This window comes from Ambystoma mexicanum, chromosome 6q (genome assembly GCF_040938575.1).
Source record: "Ambystoma mexicanum isolate Mex_15411 chromosome 6q, UKY_AmexF1_1, whole genome shotgun sequence".
NCBI lineage: Eukaryota > Metazoa > Chordata > Amphibia > Caudata > Ambystomatidae > Ambystoma > Ambystoma mexicanum.
In genome coordinates this window covers 230746124-230772682 of record NC_090937.1, presented here as the reverse complement: position 1 = coordinate 230772682, position 26559 = coordinate 230746124, and the positions used below count along the sequence as shown (strand labels likewise).

At 42.6% G+C, this 26559-nt stretch overlaps 1 protein-coding gene across 1 annotated transcript in view; it reads right to left on the bottom strand.

The window, feature by feature from the left end:
* NFKB1 (nuclear factor kappa B subunit 1) overlaps positions 1–26559 on the bottom strand; it is an 887546-nt gene that overhangs the window by 730506 nt on the left and 130481 nt on the right. Inside the window, exon 2 of the mRNA XM_069630690.1 lies at positions 5543–5594. Within this exon, the coding sequence (XP_069486791.1) occupies positions 5543–5587 (45 nt within the window). The 5' untranslated portion in view covers positions 5588–5594. The remainder of the gene's footprint in view (positions 1–5542; positions 5595–26559) is intronic.

The window sequence follows — 26559 nt, the reverse complement described above, 5'->3', positions numbered from 1 at the left end:
TCTGACTGTCGTGAAGGAATCCATCATAAACCAATTTCGGTTTATTTTTGGGGGGGAGACATCCTCTGTGTCCGGTCCCACAGTCTCTTATGCCGGGTCCGGTTCCGCAAGCTATGCAGGCCTTCCCTGCGGCTCTTGGTTTGCGTTATGGTTTTCGTGTCTTTGGGCGGAGGGTAGCGGGTCCGTGGGTCAAGTTGGCGGCCCCTGCTTATTGGTTGGCCGTGTGGGGTGGGGTCCGTCGCGCACCCGTACCCGTGCCCCAAATCTGGGTGGTGGGCGAGGTCCCCGCTTCTTTTCCGCCTCACTTACTGCACCCGGTGTTTCTACGATCTTCCCATCAGCTCCGCTCGACTGCACCACGAGTGCGTCTCTCCGGCCCTCGCTCCTCCCGCGGCGACGGCTCCCCGGAGTGCCTTCGGCGCCGGTATCGCTGGGCTCGAATTTCAGTCCCTGTGGTTTCTCCGCAGCTGGGGAACGAGTGGCCCGCCCCGTCGGCTTCGGTGTGGTAAAGAGTCCTTTGTTGGCGCGCTCCGCAAGGTTATTTAGGCCTCTGTAGCTTCGTTCTTATTCCACGGCGGGAGCCGCCATCTTGTGGGACCCAGGGGCTCAGCGTCCAGCTTTGCGTTTTCAGCCTTCCCTGCCCCGGTTCACCCCAGGAACAGGGTCAAGTGTTGGTAATCAGTTCCCATTCGATGTTATTCGTTTTTTTTAAGTTTGCAGACCAGTTATAGCGATACTAGCTCGATTTGCAAGGATCTCGGAACGGAGCTCCGCGGGAGCCTGTCCTTACAGCATGCATGCTGGCCACGCCCCCCAAACATAATAAGCATAACTACTGGTTGCTATCGCTGTAAATTGAATATTCATTGAAAAGGGGTTAACACTGTGGTTAACCTTTTGTTTTAAATACCTTAGAAGGGTAGTGAAAAAAATAATGCGTTAAAATAATGTTATGGATGCACCATACCTATTCCACAACATTAGCATTCAATGCAGTAAACCTCCAAGGCGGAGTTAATACACTTGGAAAATAAGCTCTATTCACGAACCATTTAAGCAGTGCTGTGAATTTTATCTTAAAACTTTCGATCTTAAAACAAAAAACTCAGCATAAGCATTCTAGGGTGCTAATGTTTTTTTTTTCCTCAGCTGTTCATTTCCTCATGTCCTGTGGGAACTGTGGGCATGTGTAGTCATCTGTGAAGTAGTGAATTTTGTGATTCTCCTCCGTTAGTTATGATACAGAGGCTAATTATTCAGCTCTATGAAAAAGCAGTCATTTTGAATTTCACCCACATGATCCTGGTTTCCAGCATCAGCACAATTGCAAAACCATGTTCTGTTTTGCTCTCAGCTGGCCAGAGAACTTCTAAAAACCGAATGGGAGTGCCCATCCTCATCCTCATCTAAAGTATATGTACCTAGTGTTCTCGAAAATATAAGCAGATCTTGCACAATCAAATGAGACTTTGTTTTTCATTAAACAGCCAAAGGCTCTAGAGCCCAGACTCGGTTGGTTCCATGAAATAATGTCCCCACAAAAATGTCTCCTGACAACAATGTTGCCTTTTTTTTACATGGGGAGCAGCGGACATCATAATGTCGCCAATGGCTTTTCCCGGCGACTTTATGTATGGGGACATTATGTATGGGGACATTATTACCTGATACCCCTGGATCCTACTACAACTCCTGAACCAAGATGTTTTCTTTTTATTCTACGGCAGGTGGGGGAAACTTCATGGAAGCATATATCTAAACCAGCCCCTTGAGCGAGAAAGTTCTCCCGTGGGGAACCCTTTATGGAACAATCTGTTGTAGTTGATAGACATTGTGAAATTAAAGTGTCATCGAGCCTCTGGGCATTTATCTGTTCCACATGTAGGATTAATTAGGACAACAACTGAATGCCCATAAATTGAAAGAAGACCGCATATTAATAATGTCCATGTGGGGATCAAAACCCAAGCACTTTGGGTCATCCTTCCTAGGATGCCTTATGACAAACAAACATAGTAAAAAGGTGAACATGTTTTGAGTAATTATGTACATTTCTTTATATCTTGAAATGTTGCTGCCTTTTAGATTTTACTTAGCACTGAAGTCAATTGTACACCACTTTGCTGCTCTTTTGCATGACCAGGTGCACATGGAGTACAGCTCATTTAAAAGATAAAGGCAGGACGCATATCTAAGTTAAGCTAGAATCCTGCAGAGAGGAAGTACATACATACTAAACCAGAGGGTGATGTTAAAGTGAAATAAAAGAGAGTAGACGTCTTGTTGCCATGAAATCTAGTGACCTAATGGTAGTCTCTGCTGCTCTACTATCTCACAGGGCACACAGAAGATTGCTACTTCTTTGATATCCTTAACAAAAAGGTAACAGCTCCAGGGAAGAGCTCTTTTCGAAGGTCGTCCTCCAGATACAAGGAGGGATGCCATTCATAGAAATTAAAACATTTTGATTATCCAAATATGGTCAAACCATGGCAATGATATTTTTGTACATTTACAGATCAAATATAATGATGCATTGGGTAGACTGCCTTATACCACACTTTGAATGGATTAGACCAGAAGCTCTACTCAATAAATGATGTTGCCTTCTAAAAAAGAACATCATGGTCCTATGGACTGGAACATATAGAGATACTTTTGCCATCTGATGAAAGAATTTACGCAGCTAAACATATTGATTTATACATCTTCTTGACGTGCAGTTAAATCTATAGATGTTGAAATTTGAGATGTGTATTCAATAATGTGTGCTGTTTTTATTGAATTAATTGATCACTTTTTTGAGGTTGATGTAAAGAGAGGTGATGGTATACTGTATTATATATGAAAACATGTTTTAAATAGATATTCTGTAGTTTGGAAACCTTTGATAGTCACTTCATAATGTTTTTTAATGAAATTATTCTGAATTAAGAAATACCTTCTTACTGCAAATTACTGGATATAAAAAGAAATAAATTGATCAATCATTGCTTTGTTTATTAAGCAAAGACGCCCAAAACAGGGTTTGAAACAAAATATTTACCAACATAGACAAGGGGCCTGATTTCTACAAATGTTTTCAATGGAACTTTCCCATGTTAAAATATTTTTGTCAATCAGGCCAGAGGTGTTTATATGTATACAATAATTCAGATAAGATTCACCTGGGGGAATTGGTTTCCTCTATTGCCTCTAAGTTAACTGCTCTTGTTTTCTCTAGGGGTGTACCAAGTTTTATAGATTGAGATATTGATACAGTTCCTTAACTCTTACATGTGTTTTTTACTTAGTTAACTTTATAAGATCTGATTCTATATGTATTTGCCATACTGCTTTACCTTGGAAAAAATAGCTATTTGATGGTAAACGCTAGTGCGTGTACATTATCAGAATATGTCATCTCAGACAAATTTCAATGGACAATATGGCATTTAGAAAATCCTCATAAACTGCACCCTTCATCTTCCCTAGCACGACACTATAGTTTGTTACGGTATCAATGTATTTTGTTTCGAGATGTCTTCAGCCAGCTGTGCTATGACAGTTTACGCTCTCCTCAGCGATGGAGAATGTTCTGATATCCAATATTTTAATCTCAAGTAATTCGTCAACCAGCCTCTATAACTACATTGTCACACATCGGGGTCTGAGTGACCCTCGCACCTCTTCATCACGCCAGGTGAAACAAATCAACAAGGTACCTACCAAAGTTGTGACGCTTCACCACAATACCCGACGTTTTTCAGCCCCTTACTTCTCTCGGTGGCGGTTACCTTGGAGGTTTGGCTCAACAACATCAAAGGTATCGACAACCTAGCCTTTGCCTACAACTCCCAGGAAACCTAATTTTGCATGTAGTTCCGACTATTCGGAACGTAAGCTCTGACGGGCTTACGGCGCTCCACCTCCTGAGTACATTAGGCACTGCAGCGGTAAGGACGCTGCTTCTGATTAAAGTTGCAACCGGCATCCGAAGTTTCGTCTTCCGTGCCTTCCAGCCTTCCCGTGTACCAATTCCTGAGAATTCTCAAATACTTTTGACTTCCTGTGTACCGGACCCTTGCCTGTTCTACTGTTTGCTTGTTTCCTGATTCTGTACTGTTTTCTGCCTACCTGTGTACCAGACTTTTGCCTGTCCTACGGATTGATTTCTTCCTGATACTGTACCGTCATTAGCCCGCTTGTGTATCGAATTTTGCTGCCTGTTTACTGGATTGCCTTCCTCCTGTCCTGATTTATTTATCACCGCCTTCTCTACCCAGCTGACTTCAAGTACTGTGTACTGTACCATTCCAGGGTTCTTTTGTGGATTTCGACTCCATTCCGAGGTTTTGGATTTGCTCCCTCAAGTGCACGCAAGGACGCTTTGCTGATTAAACTCAAAAACTCTTTTTCTGAAAGTGCACACAGGGACGCCTTGCTGAATACAGTGCACCTACCCGTATCTAATGCGCCCCTCGTGCCGCCCGGGTATAGCTTCCGTACTAATCTTCCTGTTTATTGTTTTGTACCTCCGTTGTTTTAGTTTAGGTTATTTCAACTCCAGTCCAATTTCTGCTGGTAAGACTTCCTTCATTTCTATTTTCTATTCCTATCCGAATCTATTCATTTCTTACCCGAATCCTCAAAATAGAAGTTAATCTCTTTTCTGTACTTACAGGGGAAATTCCATTTCTGTTCCTTTTCGATGATAAGGGGAGTGGGTGACCCAGGTACTTTCTGCTTCTGAGAGGCTTTACTCTTTTGATGATCTTTGCTTTTTCCAAGTATTTACCAATTGTCCTTTTCTTTTTAGCTGGGTCCGTGGCGGTGTGTTCTCCCCGCTCTTTTGGGTGATCAGTCTCTCAGTCTGTAATTCAGTACAGCTGAGGGTCATATAATCAAAAAGAGCTTATTCCCTCAACAGAGAGGAGGCTCAGGTGGAGGCTCCATCTCGAGCTCTTCAATCAACATCCAGTACTTCCTTCCTGGTCGCTTGCCTGAAACCACTCGCCGACAGGTGAGTAACATATATGACATAGGTTTTAATATCTTGGCATAATGTAAAGCCTTTGCTTTTCTTGTAAACCTGACCAGCTAGTAGAAAGACTGACGCAACAGCTGGAGTTCATGGAAGGAACACACATCCTCCGTTTTTGTGGCTATAGCTGTCTGGTTTAGTTTAAAGAAGGTGAATTTAGTGAGTTATTTCTCTTTCCTCTAATTCATGAATGAGATGTCTAGTTTGTGATCCTTGGTTGAAGGATGAAGTGACACTGTTCTGAACTGCAGATCCTCTGGCAGTACATCCTTTAATAATGTTGTTGCTGTTGGAAGTAGTAAAGAGGGACAATGTAGTATGACACGCAACTCCACCTCTCTAATGATAAGGAGGTTTTCTGTGAATAATCTAAGAAAGATTTACTTAAACTTTAAGAACACTCAACAAATGTTAAATGGCAACAGCAGCCTATTCATAACTGCTTAGTATACTGTAATACAGACTGCACATCAAAATTCCATTAAATGACTGCTAACAAATGATATAGTTTAAACTTACATGGTGGTGGTGTGGCATATCCATGTACACATTTGCTTCAGCCATTGTGCCACTGCAATAAAAAAGGCATACAATTAATTAAGGCATGATTTGATCTATTGGTCTATTGACTGTGAAAATGTGGGCAGGTATAAGAGTGCTGCTTCTTGCTTGTCATTGTCAAAGTTTCTCAGGTAAATCCAAACCACCCCAGAATTTCTGCAGATTCGGTCAGACCCAATTTCCTTGAACTTTCATCTGAGCTTAGGTGGCATGTTTCTGAGTTTGGCTTCAGATTAAAAGAGGCAGATGCAGATGGAATTCTGATCAGGTTTTTTTGCACTGGAGTAGTCGAAGGAGGACTGGGGGTGATTTGGCACTAGTTCATGTAACTAGAGTAGAACATTTTATTTGAGTTACATTAGAGTAGTTAAGGAAGAACTAGAAATTTGAAATAACATTTAGTTGCAAGGTAGAAAACTGAAATAGAATAGGTTGGTTAATTTTTGAAAATCCCAGAGTTTGTTGGAAGCAGGCCGGAGATGACAATGTAGTGGTTGTAAATTAGTTTGGGCACTCTTTTGACTACTAGGAGGGAGAATCCCAGTGACCACCTTGCATGACGTACACACTTGTGAAATTTTTTGTTAGTGACAACTAGAGTGGGGAAAATCCCATAGTTGGCTAGAGTGTGAAAAAGTCAGAACACCATCTTCATCACCAGAACTGGAAAGGCATCTCAGGATGCACAAACAACCAGCGAGCGGAGCAGCAAGCTCTGTGGAGGCAATACATGGGGGATACTACAAAGGTCTCTAAAACAAAAGGCTCTGTGCCCTGACTGTGATATAATGTGTATCCAGGAGGAACCCATCATTCATTTATTATTTGTATATTGCACTAACACTTTAGGAAAGTTAAAGAAAGAGGAGTTCCAGAACCATCTAGCCTGAAATGGCTGGTGACCACTTCGAGACCTCAAAGACAAGGGGTCCAAGGTTATGAGATAATAGCCACTTTGTTGCAGCTGGAAACCAGAGGAAGAAAGCCATGTCTAGAAGCTAATCTTAGCACAAATCATCAAACAATTACAGGGTGCATATGAGCGATGTGGTTACTGACCTGGAGGACAGAGGTTTAATTAATTACATTAATTCATCTTTTATTATACGCCTAACACTAGAGACCAGTCTCTAAGCATCGGGCCGGGATTCGAACCTGTGTTGCTCTGCATTGTCTTGCTTCCAAGACAAACAAGTTGCCCCGGGCTATCCTCATAGCCCAGGTTTGGCTGAGGAAAGCAGAGTAGCAATGGCTCCTGTCCACAAACCTTATAAGTAAAGTTCTAGATGGAAGGGCTTACCTGTGAACCAATCTGAGAGATCAGTACAGAGACATGTTACAGAAAATGTACACAGTGGGCCAATCACATTGATAACTGCGAACTTGACCTATAAAGGTCAGGCACAGAGAGAAGGTGACCATTGTTGGGAGGCAGACAGCTAGCAAAATCCAAAATCTGGAAGCCATAGGAGCCAGGAACCTGAAGCCAATTGGGAAGCAAGGAGTGCAGCTTTAGGAGACAGATCTTTTCCAGGAAAAATGGAAGAGAAAGTCAGTATGGTCCGTACACTTCATTAGGCTTCCTTTTCTCTCTCAAACCCTGAAGCGCAGAACGTTGGCTAATCTAAAGGCCTGTTGGATTGAATAGTCTCTCTCTCTCCCGGAAAAGATATCTGGAAGCTGCGGTCTGTTTTATCTTGATCAGCATGGGTGGGGAGGTGGAGAGCTGATCATTCGGGGTGCCTGCCTGCTCTTTGGGGAATATTTATACTGCATGCTTTCTCTCATGAGTGGGTTCATTAAAGTGCATGACTGCTTCAGGGTAACTTTTATTGAATGCTGTGTCCTGAGTTGTGTAGTGGTAGGTTAGGAAAGCGGGTCTATTCTAAACCACTGCAGTAGCGGCAAGGTACACTTATAATACAATGCCTCTAATGCAGGCCTCTGAATCCCTCTCTCCAAAATACCACACCACATTAATTGTATAGAACTAGAGTGAGAATCATACACATGTCATTAACATTAAGATACGCCATGCTACAACTGAAAGTAAAGAAGGTGCAATGATGTGACAAGTAAAAATGAACAATAATGATTTTAAAGTCAGAGTTCAAAAACACCTCTCTCCCTAACAAACAAGAGCACCCATTACAAAGTGAGACTTCACGTGCCTGTCACAAACCAAGGACACCCTGATTTAGAGATGTAGTTTGTACTTTGGTAAAAGCAGCATGCATTTGTTTGTCTGAGTCAAGTATTTAAACCAGTTTCTTTGCAAAAATACTGTTTTGGCTGAAAATAACACCTGTGCATGCCCATGATATTAATGCCCACCTATTAGTTATATGAAAAAAAAACAAGACCATCTCTTGAAGCCTAAATAATTGCTGCACTTGTGAATAGATTTATGGTCGTCACGGTTTTCCTTCTACTTCACTGATGGCAACAGAGACTAGTTACTTTGTTTCCTCGAAAAAAACAGATTATTCCTTAACCTAAGTTATCCACAGAGCGTTTGATATTGGAAGGTGTTCAAAGGCGAGAGCAGATGCATTGAGGAGTGGGAAATGGCCAACGGTCTGTGAAAAGCCATTCTAATAAGTTCAAAACTTTGTGAACAGGATGGGTTCATTTATACCCGACCCCCACCATATTCTCAGCCCCATTTTAATATGTGCCTTTTTTCCTAGACAGATTGAATCACAAAGTGAGCCCATCCCCTTTTTAAAATGTACAGTTTACTTTATATTCCAAACAAGCATTCCATTTGCATTCATGTTCTTGTAGGCTTCTTTTCTGGATGGTGAAAACCAAGCTACAAGCCTATTTTCTTTTAACTTAACATGTTCCAATATGAATTTATATTTGTCAGGTAGGTTTATATTAGTGATTGGTGTACTAATAACATCCTATATGTAAAATAGAGTATTATTCTAGGTCTTTAAAGTCAAACGTTAAGCTATGTGTACCAACTAGAGTTGAGACGATGTGTGCTCAAGTGTGTAAAATGCAGAATGGGTTAGAATCTCTGCTTCGTCCCTTAAGTAAAGTGTGCAATCTTGGGCTAATCATTTAATATCTCTTTGCCATATCTGCTAAAATGGAACACCAGTTGTGGGCATTGTTGGGGGGATTTGGGGGGCAGGACGCGTGATAGGTGTTTTTTGCCAGCTTGGCACTTCAAAATATAATAGAAATAAGCATTTTTTTAGCCCGAAGCTAAATCCCTTTTTGCAATCAAACCCCTGTCTTCTTGCGATGTTCAAAAGGGGTTGCACTTGTCGATTTCACAGAATGAATCAAAATAGAAATGTGTTTGTGGCCTTTTCCATCAGTCATTACACTTAGGGGTTATTACAAGAAAAGACTGGGTCCATGTAGAGTGCATGTCTTAGCCGCCTGGCCCTCACGGATAAACTTAGGTTAAATAACATTAAAGGCAGGTCCTGCCATTCAGTGAAGTAAGAAAACCTGTTTCAATATGGTTTAATTCTCTTGGCTAAATGCTATGTAATGGTTGACCGCACTAAGCAGAGGTTAGTTAAACACTGAGTGATAGTGTCCAGCCTTTCCATTCTTGTTAAAAGCATGAATGGTATCTTTAAAGGCTGTGCAAATCTGGTGACCATTGTTGGAATGAAGGGCAGGCTGGTTCTTTGTTTAAGAACCTCAAACACAAGTCACTATCCGTGAACTGGTGGATGAAGTATGCAGTTGAGCCATAAGCAAAGTAATGACTCTTGACATAGCAGGAACATCTGTCGAAATATGCCATTTGTCCTACCCTCTTGAGATCAGATAAAGATTGGTTGAATTCCTGTGCATAGAGTTTAACCATATTTGCATTATTATCTTTTACAAATGAATAACAAATGACCTATGTTGATGCAGGCTCGGTTTGTATAAAAAGCATCATGGTGAACCATTCAGGCACTTAATTTCTCCACTCTTCATGAAATACTGGTCATGGATGAACCTGAAGTCCGCTCAAGTGTATTATATGTGTGTATTAAAATGTTGCCTTGCAATCTTGAAACTGTCTCAGATGTGCTATTTTGTTTGAATTATAGCGCTTAGAAGTCTCAGGTGAAGCCAGGCCTCCCTGACTCCGCTCTGGCTCAGCTCCACCCATGACTTCCTTGGCTACCCTACCTTTAATCGGCATACAATGGAACAGCCTTCCTGGTCATCTCTGTTGCTGCAGATAAGGCAGAGGACATGTATAGTCACAGAGAAAGCCTGTGTGCACTAGAGATTTATTCTGAGTATAAATGTATCTAGGCTGTGGTACCCTTAATTTGGGTGCTTAGTTTGACATGACATCATTGAGGTCCAATGAGGGGAGGGTGGACCATCTTTGATTACAGTTCTGGAGAGATGAGAGAAAAGAATCATAAACTACGGCCTGTCACATACTTTTCACTGTTTTGCTAAGGAGAAAACACATTTTTATGATGTTGAAATTGCATTTACTGTCCTATCATAAAAATAGAAAGTAAAATACTTGCACCTCAAAATCTTATCTGGAGCACTGATAGTGACAGATGCTGCAAGTTTTACATGCCACTGGGAACCATGTCTGACATTCCAGGGGCTGCAGAGCACCAAGGGAGTGGAACGCCACAGCCAGAACTCTGAGATGGAAAACGGGACTGCATATAGAGAAACCAGAAAAGTTAAGGTGACTATTCAAGTGCTCAATTCAAGGGATAAAGAAGCAAACGGGCGATGAAAATGCTGCTTTCCGGGTATTGGAGTTCCCATAGCTGTCTGTTAATGAGAAACAGATTACATACTACTTCTGCATTCTGGGAATCGAAGATGAAGTCACGAAGCGTCATGCAAAAGAGCAAGGGATTGTACATATGAATTCAATGCTCCCTTCTTGCAAATGGACTCCCACGTTTTCTGTGAATGATGAACACATTACAAATAAGAATGAAATTCTGCATTTTTGGGATAGAAAGTGAAATCCCAAAGAGTTTTAAAAATGGAAAAGAGATTGCGATTAGAAATGCAATCTAGCATTCTGGAAATTGAAGTAAAAACCCCAAAGCAGTTTGTGAATGAGAAAGAGAGTGAACATGACAAAGTCATGTTGCCTTCTGGGAAATGAACTCACAAACCCTAAGTGTTTTGTTATTAAGACAGAGATCACAATAACAAAGCCCCCCAGGAATTCTGTGTGCAAGGGTAACGTGGAAACAAAATGAGGAAAATTTACTCTCGAAACTGAAGAATTCCTAAGATGTTAACTAAGTCATTAGCACAGTAACCAGATAAAAAACACTTTACAAACACGTTTATTCATGAGAATACAGATACTTTTTTAAAAATGCTTCAAAATAAAAGTCGTCTTTATGTAAAAGACACTTTATTTGTTTGTGTTTAGTTAACACCACAACTCGGGTTACGAGTAATGACAGTATCACAGTCAAGGAGGGGACAGTCAAGGAGGGGACAGTCAAGGAGGGGACAGTCAAGGAGGGGACTAGCAGGGGCAGGAACATGGAGTCTGTGTGGGGAAGATCATATTCATCAGAATGGAAATAATGTAAGGTGAGGGAGGTTGGGAATGTGTGTTTTAATGGATACCTTCCTTTCAAAGAGTTCACATTCTTTAAAAGCCCCCTTAAACTGCTACAAGATGGACCGACTAAGGTTGGCATCCCCCCTACAAATACGTTCGGACCGTAATGTGCTATAAACCTATGCAGAGAAGCCCATGTGGCAGCTGAACATATAGCTAGCAAGAGAGGACTCCCCTGCAAAGTAGCAACGTGACATTTGATCTTGCGAGCCTTTTCATAGCAAAACTTAACACACAGGACAATCCCACTTGAAGATAGTTGGTTTGATATAGCCTTGCCCACTGAGTGCCAACAAAACCATAAAACAGCCAAATATTAACCCATTACTACCTTAGAGTGAGCCTTGTAGAAGCTGAGCCCCCTTTTTGGATCAAGACAATGAGGAAGAGGGAAATGCACATGGGGCCAAAGTATCTAACTCTTGCACTAGCGCTAAAGATTGAACAAAAGCACTTAGCCCCAAATGTGCTGCTTGTGTGCGGGTGGGCCTTCAATTACCTTAACCCAAATATGCCTGTAGAGGAGCAGGTGGACACGTCATCCCTAGCTCCTGCCCCCTCACCTCTGTCATACAAGAATAGCAGGAGAAGAGCCCAATGTAGGACACCAGGTATCATCCCAATACCGCATCGAGTGTATGATAGATGATATGCACTCAGACAACTGTATCGAATGCACCCTCGCACTGAAAGAGTGGAAGGATGTTGGCACACACCATTGGCCATCATAGAGCTATACGTGAAATCTGGTGAGGGCAGAGTGACGTAATGGAGAAAAGATACTGAGACATACTGAAATGATATGCAAATACTTAAAGAATGAAGATGTAACTGAAATAACAAGAGAAACATGTAATCGAATATGAAGAAATCATACATGCAAAGAAGATAAAGTAACCTGCGGACTAATAAGTGTATATACGCAGAAATGTTACGTAGATCAGACATAAAGAGGCTTGCTGCAGAAGAAAACATAACGTGGCCAGGGCAGTCATGATGAAAAGGTGGACGCCGGACTAGTATTGAAACCAATCTAGCTACCACGCAGGCAGACCAGGGCGCAAGGGGAGTCAAAAGGAAAAGCCATGTACGTAAGACATATTTTGGACAATTAAAGATGTGAAAAGCCTATGCTAGTGGATTAGCAGTCTCTAGAGGGCGAGAGGAGTAATGACACAGCACAATTGAATCAAATAGCAGTAAATAGAAGGTAGAAATGGACACATTTGTGGTCTCCTCACATGTGATGCAGATGTCGAAAACAAGGGCTATTCATTAAGCACCAGATGCAGAAAATTATGTACCTACACTCCCTTAAAAGTTCCAGAATAGAGAACAGGTTGCAAGGTCAACTACAAAGGATCAGCCTTGGCTTAGGGCTGGATCGATGAGAGATGGTGGACTAATTGGGAAAGTGGGAAGTAGTCTGACGTTACTCTCGGCACCTGAGTTTCATTTTGCTTAGGTGCTGCTAACGAGCCAAAAGTCCAAGGTTGGGTAACCATGCCAACCAACCAGAGGGTCTATGTAGCAACACGCTATACAATGTTACATAGGCCAATCCACTGCCATTTATTCTGCTATAAACTGTATTACACATATTTAGAGGTGGTTCAAGGCGTGCCCACCAGATAAGGGGCATCCAGTAATATTGTTAATACTTACAGAATATATAGATATATATGTTCCCTTAACCAATCCCTCCCTTCAATAGGTTTTACAGTTTGCCACGTAGGATGACGTCATAGATGACACGTATAGAGGTATAAGACTTTTGTATAATCAAATTTGGGGAGGAGTGTGTGGACTACAGCTTATTGTTTGCAAGATTGCCCTACTTTATTTTATGCTGATAATAAAGTAATAATTTGCCATATTCTTTGAGTCTGTCTGGTTATTTGGGTCCAAGATCATTATTGGTAATTCCATCAAGGACACAAGATGATTCAAGGTGCTAGAGCACAGGCATACCACTTAACAACACGTTTGTACAGAAAGCAAGTTTATTGCACAATTCTCCAGGCAGCAGTTAGATGGTGTTGGAGGACCAAACTAACCCAAGTCTCAAAAAACCAAATCAGTTCACATCTTTCATACAATTTTGCAACAGTTAAAACATTCTTAAATACTTTATTGCAATCCACCCCTGAAACATGATTGGAAAAAACCTCTTCAAAGAAATCCCATCTTTTCCCAATTCCTAGGTTATCATTGCCCAGTTTTATCTCAAGTTATCTTCAAATAATATACATTACACACCTCTTCTTAGGATTTGTCCGTAGTAAGTCATGACATCTGCACATGGTTAAACATTGGTATTGAAACATGAATCATTACCAGCAATAACTGGCCTAAACTGTTTAAACCGTGACTCTTGATTTGCACATGGTTCGCCCAGCGATATGAGGAAGGCTGGGTGAATGATTTCTGTTTGTGTTAGTGATGCTATCTCATTCACCAGGTCGTTAATCTAAGTGGAAAATTCAAATCTAAATACCCTGCTGCATTATCGCACATAGCACATCTGACAATATAATGCAAAACTCCTTGTTTCTTATTAGTTAGCCTTGTTCATTGGCTCACCCAGTGTTTTACTGCTAGCTAAAATAAATAATGAAAACCCATTCTACCATACTCCCATGCAGCAGGAGATTACCTTCTGCATCTGTGATATTAGTCAAACCATAAACCTCATGGCAGGTTCCTGCAGCGCTGTCCGCAAAGGTTGTGGAGTTGCTTATTGACCCCTCCTCTGGTTTCTAAACCTCACAGAACAGTCAAAGTTCACCTTGCAGACAAACCCGACTACCGTGGGTTTGATTCATTTGCGAAGATCCACTATATCGAGATGCATGAATTCCTGATGTATTTGTATTAATGTGCATGCATGTTTTTTACATTTGGTGGGTTTGACATTTTATATTTCTATGTGCGTGCAAGCTAAAGTAACATATAGCATCCATAAATAACTACACTTTGATACCTATGAAATTACAACATGGTGCCCAGCTCGCCGCCACCCCCAGTAAGCAAAACAATGCGCGCAACACGAACCCCTCATAATCATGGGGAGCTTTCCTGACCACCTCAACACTTGTGTAAAATGTAAATGTTTTTCCGGGGGCAAAAATGAAGATGATTTATGGACTAAGTTTGCCACAGGACTCAAAAAGAAAAAGGCCCATCTTTCACTGAGAAAAAGTAAAGCAACATTTTGCTTTTGTCTCTTACTGCATGAACAGAAAACTATGAAAATTAAGTTTGTGTGCTTAACTTTCTGTCTTTATCTCCATGTGTAGGTGGGGGAAAATGAACGGTAATTAGGACAATTCCTGTGATCCCAGGACTTCTTCCACCATGGATTGGAAAATAAGCAGTCATGCCGGCATTACAATGAATCACTATGGATTTCATCTGCTTTTTCTGAGAATAAGGCATGAAGGAATACAAAAGATTTCAAGCCTTTCTGCCCGATTCTGAATTGGATACAGACATGCTGTTTGTTGGTCGACTCTGACGGAGATGAAACACGTACTGAGTCTATTTCCCTATTTCCCTCTACACCTGGGGAATCCTGTCTAACATGGCCTGGAGGTACAACACAGGGAGAGAGCTTGTTTCCGCCTGTATTTCTTCCAGTTAAACCATGTTTTCCTTTGACAGGTTAAGTCTTAACTCCTCCATAAAGGTCAAGGGTACTGGCGGACTGGTAACCCCTACCCCATCATGTACGAGGTCCCTGCAGGTCAGCCGAAGCTTGTCCTCACCATGAGACTGGAATGTTGTATAACAATGTACCAATTTCACAGAGAAGTCGTCATCTCCTGTGACAACACTCAATTTCGATGGCGTTTTGAGCCCTCCGTCATTTGCAATGTGACAGGCACTCTCCATAGAGAAATATTTTATCCAGACTGTATAAAAGCCAACAATTCCGGGGCTGATAAGAATCAAGAAGTTTAGAAGGACAGGAGAGAGAAGAATTATGCTCATGGCCCAGGAGAAAGAGGTCCATGATCTGAATTGCGTCATTGGCCAAAACTGATAAGCCGCCTGGCAGGAGGTTGTTTATCAGTTTCGAGAAGCCACTGTTCGAGAGGGGACTCCCTACTTTCCTGATGAAAAATTGTGTCCTTTGCTGAGACAGACCAAGACACACAGGGCCTTCCTAGGCCTTCTGATTCTCCACTGTGAAGAGGAGGGAAAAACTTTGCCCAAGATGAATTACTCTTCATTCTGAGAGACCTCCTGGGCCTCATCTCCTGAGCAGACAAAAACGGGGATGCACTGTCTGGTTCTATGTGATTTCATCGTGCAGATTTGTTCGCAGCCAAATCCATCGAATGCTTTTTTCTTTTGAACCATTTTGCTGCAAATATATGCGGGGGAGAACCCCCTGCCGGCCCCTCTAGTCTCCCCACCGTATTTATTATCCTTACCCACCCCCCACATAAATTTGCAGCAACATGCAGCTGAAACAATGTGATGGAATTGGCTGCGACCAAATCTTCAGGGATGAAACCTCCCATTACCCACTGTCCTACATTGAGAGAATACCTTAACTGACAATTCCTTGGGGAGAGCGCAATCCTAAACCTATATATTTTATCTTAAATCAAAAATGAAATGTTCGGCAGCTGTATTAACTTCCAGCACTGCTCATATGGTCAAAAATAATTTTGGAGACTCACTTTATAGCGACCCTGAAATATAAATTTAATTTGAGATAACACATCTATATATAGGTGAATAATTTGCATATTCTGTAGTATTTGCCGATTCATTGCCGACTGGTGGAATTTTCTGCCAACTCCTTGAACTAATTAGTCCAACTATAGTTTTCGATTGTCGGAAAAAATGTGGTGGGAAGTTCTGAAATCGACCAAGACTGCCTTCTTCTGGCGATGATTGCCAACATTTCGATTTCTAAAGCATCTCAAAGGCTGTAGGTACTCTAAACTGATAATCCACGAACAGATTAAATCCAGTAAACAGTGTTTTATTTTTCTCTCTGGATCTTCCTCTCTTTGTGGGAAAATTTGATTTATACAAAACACATACATACATGAGATTTTGACTAAAGACTAACTTTATGAGGAATGAAGAATTTAGAATGCTTTCCATAATAATTTGTTTGCTATATGACTAATGAATGCATTTTGCTCAATGTATTCCTTTGAGGTCTAGCGAGACTGCATTCATATGCTGAGCCATTGCTACACGTGAGGAAGGTAGACACTCCAGGTGACGGCAGTGGGACCTTAATTCTATTTCTGGAAATGGGGAACTCATAGCGGAGTGTAACTCTTTCCCAAAGCCACTGTGTGCTGCAACCATGAATCTATATATACCCAAAGAAATCGACTTCAGACTAATCCAATGCAAGGTAAATAAAATAATAACTCGAAAGATGCTATTGGTACCAAGTACAAAGATGCATATTGAGTCATAAGTTCACTCGTACTGAAGGTGACCAGAGTGTGCACTGGCTGCTCTGATTTAGCTCTGCCAAACAAGGTGAACTTGTCAGGAACTGCAGAAAGATGCTCAGTTCTCTGGCTGCCACTATGGGTGGAACTCCGACTCATGGGTGAGCACCACACACCGTGGGTAAATAAGCAGCGCTCAGATACCTAAGGGTTCGTAGCGCTATATAAATGACAAATTATTATTATTATTATTATTATTATTATTATTTATTATTATTATATATTTCTTTCCTGGAAAAGAAAAAAAGATGGTGTCCTCCCCTCAACAACTGGCAGAACTGATGGCCCAGATGCGCCATATAAACGACAGCATCAAAACCTGAAAAAAAGTGTCACGAAACTGGTGCGAGAAATCAAGCAGATAAATGCGAAAATAGCACATATTGATGTGAGGCAAGTAGACATTGTGATAACTAACTGTTGATGCAACATCTCAGTAAAGGAAAGACAAGAAAGTGTGTATCTTCCCTGTAAAAATGAACAGTGCAGTACAAGTGATCCAAAGGCTATCCGAAAAATTGGATAAGAAAGAAAATTAGGTTACTGACCAAATGAGATTTCAAATTACCTGTATGCAACAAATCCTACCAAAAACACCCACTTATATAGCACTCAAACAGTCTGTCGTGAAAAGCAACTAATTGCCATTTGCTATTGTGGGGCAGTTTTTCACGTGAGTCGGGTCAATTGTTTGTCCCAGTCCAACCCTGCTCATCTCTTTAATATTATTTACACTACTTGTCACAATTTCAACTGAAATAGAAACAATACTGGCACCACTTTGATACTAAATGGAGTAAATGCAAGAGTTTTCGTTAAATAATGTTTTTTTTTTAAATAATGTTTCCCTTGAAGTCCTGCAAAGAGCTACCTGGGACACAATGACAACATTCTTGTGTGGCCAACTTGTGTCTTGGTCAGTTTATGAATAAGAATCATTTAGGCTACAGGAAGCCGAAATCATCTCTGAAATAATTCAACTACAAAAAAAAACGGAAATGTAGGGGATCGTTAACAGCATTCATAAAAGTGAATGGGGCACGCGCTCGTTGTAATGAACTGGCAGAACGTATGGTGGACAAACATTTCTCTGAAGTAAAAGAATAATTTTTTGAGAATGAGGAGAAGCCTACCGCACACTGAAAAAGGTTCAACAATAACACGTCAAAAACAAATCAGGAAAGGACCATTAATCCCAGATGATGGCCACAGCTCGTCTAGTCCTACAAAAATCCATTGAAGAGTGAATGAGACTGCAACCCGTTTTGGAGGGATAAGACTTACCTTTTGTCGGACAGGAACAATAAGAGAAGTTTAAAGCTCCACTGTCTTCTGATGAAGTGGAAGCTGCAATTGCAGCATTAAACAAAGGGAAAGCAAGTGACCCAGACCGCTTACCAATTGACTTTTAAAAGGCTTTTAAAAAGGGCTGGTGGCAAAACTAACCTTTTTAATTGACCTAATGACCTCACATCACCATTGTACGAAGCCCTAATTAAATTATTCCCCATGCAGGGCACTGGTCCTCAATCCTATGGATCATATATACTCATATTAGTATGAAAGCCTGATGCCAAAATGTTGGCAAAATAGCTTGCAACAAGAATGGAAGGGATGCTATCAGGCCGCCCTGATCCAGAGACACCAGGCTGGGTTCATTCAGGGCATTGTGGGTAAGCAAGGGAAAGATGGTCCAATGGGAATGTTGTTTGGGGTCATGGACAAAGTCGGTCTAAAAGGATAATTCCAATCCTTGACAAGAGCTATGTATAAGGCCCCCAGAGTGGTAGCCAGCACATCTGCTGTAACCGCGCATCCCTTTAGAGTATATTCTGGGTCTAGGCAGGGATGATTCCTTTCCCCTTTGTTACACCCACTAACTATTGAACCCCTGCCAGCAATGGCCAGACAATCCAGATTATTGATAGGACTTGGGATAGAAGGCATTCGGCATAAACGTTTGGTCTGTGCAGATGGTGTACATTCCGCACTCAGAGCAATCGATCCTTGTGCCATTTATGTAATATAACCAGAGCAGATGGCATCAGTTACAAGCCCAAGGAAAGCAAGGTTCTTAACTTATGCCCCGGGGCATTACCTGACCTGTAATGCCCGCCTGCAGGGGGTATATTGCTATGAGTACCCTGGAACGGTGTACCAGGGTACTAACAGTGGTTTTATCTCAAGCTGAGAAATGACGTGTTTGCTGTTTCTCAGCTCAAGATAAAAACTACAAATGAAGATGGCCGCAATGAATCGGGGAGAAGGGAAGTACATATAGTACCTTGTCCCTTTTCATGGTGGACATTGCCGGCTCGAGGAGGCGCTGAGAACACCTGTGTTCCCAGGGTCTACGAGGGAGGTGGCAGCGGAAGGTAAGTGGGGTGGGGGTGGTGGGGTGTTGAAGATGTGGAAAAGGGACGTTGGGTGGGGCAAAGGGCATGGGACACGGGGGCGTACTTACCTGATTCCCAGTAAGGGAAGATGGTGGCCTCCCACTCTGAGGAGGTTCAGAGAGGGGTCTTTCCCATGTGGTATAGACCCCGTTCTGAGCCTCCTCATTGACTTACAGGCCACCACACCCCCTTTGTTGGCTACTAATAGCTATTTTACAACCATACGGCATAGCAGCAGGGTACAGAATTAGTTATGCAAAGTCTGAATTATTATCACTTGGTGCCTCTAGGAAGGTTCATAAATTACAGAAAGGCCCATTTCATGTAAAGAAACATCACAAATTTAAATATTTTGGCATCTGGATTTCACATTACCTGACCGATCCCCTCAAGTAGAATTATAAACCTGTCACTTGGAAAATAAAAGACCAGGTGAGATGGGATGTTCTTCCCATTTCGATTACAGGTATAATTAATGCACTTAATCAAAAGGAGATGTCCACATTATAACGATTATTAATAATGCTAGACACGCATATATACCGGCGGCACTCAGGGAATTGGATGCACACTTTACAACGCTTATGTGTAAACATAAATAGGCAAGAATTGAGTCATCGAACTTGAAGGTAAACAAGGTTTCTGGGGGGCTGGCCTGCCCTGATTGGAATTTGTATCATTGATCTACCCAATTGGTCATGGTGAAACATTGGGTACATCGGACGGATATTGCAGAATGGAAGAAGTTTCAGGGAGAACCTGCTTCACCTCATGGACTGATGCAGTTGCTATGCTTGCCTTGTAACTACACAAGAAAAAATTATAAATCACACATCTAAATGTTTCAGTCAAATGCTGGCGACAAACTCTAGGTCCAGCGCTACAGATAAGGGGTTTATCAGCCACTTTTACTCCCTATAATTAGACAAATTTAAATAGGGAGTAAAAATACTCCCAACAAAAATAGAAAACAGACACATAAGAGCCTTCCCCTGTTTTCTCTGACACAACTCCATGGATATGTTTAGGCCAGTAGTACACTTAGTTACAGAGGGAGAAACTACTATCAGTGCTTTAATGTGCCTGAACAATTAGGTGCACACATTTATTACAACATTCCTGTTTTACAGGTAATACATACTTTTACTCTTATAATTTGCTTCCAATGGGACTTACTTTTTTAATTTTGCTCTGAACTTATAAAAATAGAGAGTAAAATGCTCCCACTTCAAAATCTTATCTGGAGCACTGCTTAGGTCCCTGTGGCAACCCATTTAATCAGCTGAGCCCCAGGTCTCACAATGTGTTTGGTACTGTATGAGGACAGGCAATGACTGTATTACTCTCCTAGATAGGATTGGTCACCTGACCCTTAAGTATCTATTTGATGGGCAAGTACTGATCATGTTTGATACATCACGTAGAGAAAATGTGTTGATTGCCTCAGATTGGCTACAACATAGTGGTCTGATAAAATGCATTTAAAGTAAAGATCACTCGACTGTCTTTCCAAGAAAGTTAAATTGCTGGGAAGAACTAGTGAAAGACCGCATTGATCACTTCCCTACACATTAAACCTAAATATACACTTTTAATTACAGATAACACACCAAGATCTATTTGTATTTGTATTTATTTATTTGTAAAGCGCAGCCAAGCCTTGGGGCATCTGGGCGCTGAAACTTACAGAAGCATGAATATACAAACAATATAACAGGTTACACGGGCACTGAAATACAAGCAATACAAATTCATGAGATATATGCTACAAAGATACAGGTTACACGGGTATAGCTGTACAAGCAATACAAATTGTTGACATATATGGTACATAAATACAGGCAGATATTATACCATTTGAAGACATATATACAGCAGATGATGGCCCTGGAGTAGCAAGCTGGACATTTTGCAGATTGCTTTATTAAGTGGGTGGGTTATAGTCCGGCTCAGAGAACCAGGCTTTAACCTTGCTGCACAATAGCGAAAAGGATGGTCCCCCTCTTATGGAGATAGGAAGAGCATTTCATTGTGTTATTGATCTCAATGCAAATTGCTTGCAGTGTGATTCTTAGATTCCCCTCTGCAATGGCAACCCTACTCCATGCTGGGAATGCCGGGGCACATGCTTTGTCCTAAAACCAAAAATGTGGACGGCTGTTAGCATTAAAATAAAATGAGCCCTCATTTGTGATCCTCCCACCACACTCACATTCTTGCTGTTTGGTGTTTGCTCCCTCGCTGGACATACGTGCTGCCGATATACGTCTTCATTGGAAATCAGAGAATGGTCCATTACTGTGTGGAAAGCAACCGTCACCGCTGTGGTTGGCAGAAAGGGTTGGCCTATACAATAGGTTATTAAAACAATGGCAGACATGTTTTCGACATCTTATGAGCCATTCATGTGAAGGTAATACTATGCAGCCCATACACAATCATCAACATGTCAAAATATGGGTATGCGCTGTAATAGAATGCATAATGTTAGCAATATTCTTGGTGTGGGATATGAAGACCTACCTGTACCTCTCTACATTTGTAACTAAGATTCTAAGTACTCTTTTGTACCTTTCTATACATGTATTCAAGCTTTAAGTATTCTAGTTATGCTGTGTGCCCAGTAACCTAAAGGTTTGGTGCGCCCTACAAATCAATAAACAAACAAACAAACAAACAAACAAACAAGATCTGGGAGTGGGGGATAAATTACCGAAAGATATAATCTGCATGCATTAGGCGTATTTCAAGCTCCTTGCTCCAATTTTATCAATATGGTTCTTGGTTCTAGAGCCAATTTGTCGACTTAGATCTAGTGGCTGAACCCCTTCACTCGAACATTGAATGTTATCTATCAGCCAACATGTGTGTGAACCTCAGCAGTATGATTAGAGAGTTATGCTAGTTATTACACGCCAGAAAATCATACGCTATCAGGGGACATAATGTGATACATGGCTCTATGTCCCACAGACACAGAATCCTCTGCCTCTTCACACACCCCTCTAACCCTCATGCACATGCAGCCTGCCAGGCCTGGAAATGGTGAGCACATTGGGAGATATGTCTGATAGAAAGATGCCTCCAGGGCCCTGGCACAGTCATAGGAAGTGAGCTGTGCCTGATGCAGAGTGACCAGTTACTGCATGGGTCTGCAACCTTTGGCTCTCCAGAGGTTTTGGACTACAGTTTCCCGCAGCCCTACTCAGTTTAGTCAATGATAAAAGATCATCGGAGTGGTAGTCCAGAACCTCTGGAGAGCCACAGGTTGCAAACCCATGACTTACTGCCCAGGAGAGCTTGCTTTTGATAATGCACATCCTCACGTAACAGATGCAGCCTGTGCATGGTTGGAAAAGTAAGCACTAGGACTGCATAAAATGTTTATTATTAAAATGCCTACTGCATTCATCCCTGAATGCATTTCTCATTACGCACCTGTCTATGGCCCTCATTACAACTCAGGCGTTAAGGGTTAACGCCACCGTTAACCCTTAACGCCTGATTCTGATTTTAACGCCTGCTTTTAGCAGGCGTTAAAATCCATGGCGCTAACCCGCCATGGTGCTAATTACGCCGCCGTAATTTACGGCGGAGTAAGTAGCGCCTTCCCCACTCCCATTATGCCCTATGGGGCAAAAATGGGAATGGGGAAGGGAAAATGGGAAATGGGGATTTACCGCCCCACTCACCTTGGAATGGGGCGGTAAATCCGCCATCCACCATGGTGTAAACGGAGTTTACACCATGGTGGTAAAGTTGGTGCACTTAGCACCAAGTATGTCAAAGAAAGGTAGGGATAATGTGCGTACCCATTTATGGGAAATGTGAGGTGATGGCCATCTTCTCCAGGTTGATTGCGTCATAACCAGGAAAGGAATATTTCTCCATGAACCCGCGCAAGGTTGAGGGAAACTTGAACTGCAGAATATCTGAACTCTTTACAGTGTCAAAGTGCTGTTCATAACAGGTGCTTGTATTACCGACCACCTGGTACAGATTTCATTGGCCTGCGAGGATGTGTGGCAAAGTCACATACATGAGAAGGGGGGGACAGAGAAATCCCAGTGGCCAGTAAGTCCAATTAGTGGGTGGACGGTACTCCCGGAGAGAAGAAACCTGCAAGTTCTAAGGGCCTTAGTGTGTCGCTGTACTCCGTGCCAACCATGCAACTGGACCAGCGAACGTGGACCATGGGTGCAAGTCACAGATTGGGTGCTAGCATGAAATATAAACATTCATGCATGGCACATACCTGAAAACTGAATGCGCACAGGTAAGCAGGACAGACGTTTTCCATTGTTCATTCCGCCCCTGGGGAGGAAGCGGCCCAATTAGGAATGAGTTGCTGATGATGCATAGAGAAAGCCATGGGTGAGTCAGGCAGGGACAGGGATCGAGCTGCCTGGTTCAACAATGGCAGAGAATCGCTTTCAACACTTGCTCCATGCTTTCACAGATCGCTCTAGGGTTCGGACCACATCACTGGGGAAGTGCGTGGAGTCGTGGATTAGGCAGAGTCCATCCAGAGTTCCAGATAGTGAGAGGAGAGCATTGACAGAAGTTTTGAAAGGGGGTATTATTCCAAGTGGGACTAGCGGGTGAGGAAGAAGAGAAGGCTGACTGGGAGGCGAGCGTGGATGAAGAGTTATAAGCGGACAAGGGATCCACGAGAGAACGTACTGACAAGAGGGATATGCTGAAAAAACTAGCAGGAGAACAAGGCAAAAGAAAGCTAATAGGATGTCAGGTGAAGAGAAGAATGAGGAATAAAGAGCAGAATAACGCCCGGTTAGGAGAAGAAGTTGAAGACAACCGATGACTAAAGAGGTTGAAGAGCGTAAAAGAGTAAGGGAAAGTGAGGAGGAGAAGAGGAAGGAACAGAGAACATTAGAGTACCAAGAGAAAGGAGAAGAGAAAGAAAGCACATCTGAGCTCCGGGAAAATACAAGGAACGAAAAGAAAGGAAAGAAGAAAGCAGCTACGGGAGAGAAAGGAACAGCTGACTGAGGAAGAGGGGGGCAGCAGAAAGAACAACCTAGTTTGGGGCAAGACATGGTAGAAAGGAGGAAACAGGAAGGAAGCAGACAGAGCACATGACGAACGAAAAGATGAGGAGGAGAAGAAAGAGCCACAGATAATGAGGCCACCCCACAGAGGGACATCAGGTACCGGGAGGACAGGAAAGTGCGCTCAGTGGAGGATCCAAAGCATGGAATTTCTGCACAGGAGCACCATGACAATGGAAAAGGTGACGGTCGGAAACCAGGAAAAGAAAGACTGAGTAAAACGCCGGGAATTCCTAGAGGAAGATCAAAGGATGAAAACAGTACAAGTTGCTGAGGTAGAAAAGGGGTTTGATGTTTTCAGGCTAGTCCAAGGTCTGTGGCTCAAAGTCTAGAACCAAGAATCAGGGGTCCACGGTCGGAGGACATGGATAGAGACGGATATGGTCAAAAACCCAGGTCCCCCAACCTTTTTAAGTTTAAATTTACCAGAGAAATTGAGAAAATGTACAGAAAATACACTGGGATCCATTTTCCACTGAACTCTGACGCTGGACCCATTAATAGACAAGGGGCCTCATTACGACCCAGGCGGTAAGTTACCGCCTGGGTCGTACCTTTACCACCATGGCGTAAACTACATTTACGCCATGGTGGTTGGCGGACTTACCGCGCCATTCCGAGGTTGGCGGGGCGGTAAGTCCCCAATCCCCATTTACCCTTCCCCATTCCCATTTTTGCCCCATAGGGCATAATGGGAGTGGGGAAGGCGTTAATTACGCCACCGTAAATTACGGTGGCGTAATTAACAACATGGTCCCTAGCGCCATGGATTTTAACACCTGCTAAAAGCAGGTGTTAAATCCTCCATGGCGCTAAGGGACCTCGGAATCAGGCGGTAAGGGTCGGCGCTGTTTACGCCGCCGTAAACCCCTTACCGCCTGGGTCCTAATGAGGCCCAAAGAGAGATACCTGAACACTTATGCATCAGGGCTAAACGTGTTGTCCCGCCCAAGAGGGCTAGTGAATTTGGGATATTAGCAAGAACCCATGCTTCAACCCACCTCACCGTCCAATAAGGCTCATGTTCGTCAGGGTGTAACGTGGCAAACATGCGTACAAGCTTTGGGGAAGGCTTTTAAGCATGTTTGTTACGTCACACCCCATTTTCAATCATTTGTATGACGGAGAGGAGGGACGGAACGCACTTTCCATTTCCGCTGCCTTCTCCTCTCCACAAAACAAATGCTCCAGCATTTGCGTCGACATGCCAGTGCAAATGCTGTAGACCCCTATGGGATATGCCTATTTTATACACCAGCATAAAGCAAGTGGTCTCATAAGGATCTATTGTAAACGCTGTCTGCCATGCTTGCATGGCAGGCAGCGTTTACAAATACATGCTTGCATGTCGGGCAGCATTTGATTGTAATTGTGAGCGCCACTTGCCATGCAGCGCTCAAAATTAAAGGTAAACACTGACTGCCATGCAGGCATGTAATTGCATGCATGCCAGGTAGCGTTTACTCACTTTGCACAGTGGAGTGCGAAAGTGCAGGGCAAAAAGCGCTGCCTTCTGCCTTGCACTGGACCATGAACATGCTGAAAATGTGGCAGTGGGGAGACGTTTACCTTGCAGTGCTAATGAAATGGCTCCCTTTCGTCAAATTGCGAATTTGAGCAAAATGAGCTCCAATGTGTTTTCACATCCAGGAGTGAATGCAAAGAAGCCTAGCGTGACACCATAATGAGGAGGACAGAACGCCTGACCATTAGGAATGGCGAGTTGTCTCTAGTCCCGAACAAGAACATCACAATGACCTAATGGAGCACCACACTAGGCAAGAAAGATCTGCCTGAGAAACTGACCGGTCTCGACATCTGTGAAGGGACCATGGTTCTAAAAGGATAGATGACTACATGCAAAGCCCCGCCCCTACAATTTTAACTGGATGTCCACCCTCGATTGCTTTGTCACTTTCTTTCAGCATTTGCTTTTTCCCTTTTCTTAATAGAATTCCAATCTATCACACCTTTTTATCCCATAGCAGATTTTCTCAAGAATAAAAGAACGTATGAGGCCAGTCTCAAGTCTCTTATAGATCCCTTCATAGCAACATATGAAAGGGGGAGTCTGTCCTATTGGGGATGTATACCTGTGTCCTTCAATTTGCACACAACTACTTTACTCAGGCGAATTAACCCAATAAGTAATCCTACCCTCTTAATCATAGGATGTACTGCTTATAATGACATTGGTGGGGTATGACTGACCCCTGCACTTAATACGCCATAATTTCCACAGTGTGACAATCGGCCATTTCGCTCAACCGTAGTCCTTAGAGCAGAGGATCCTGAGTGAGACCAGTATCCTCTAGACAGGAAACCCTTATGCACTCTAACTAGTTCCAGGCCAGAACACCCACTTTAGTTTGAGATAGACCTCTAGTAACTATGGGCATGTACGCCATCCTGACTACTATAATGACCACTC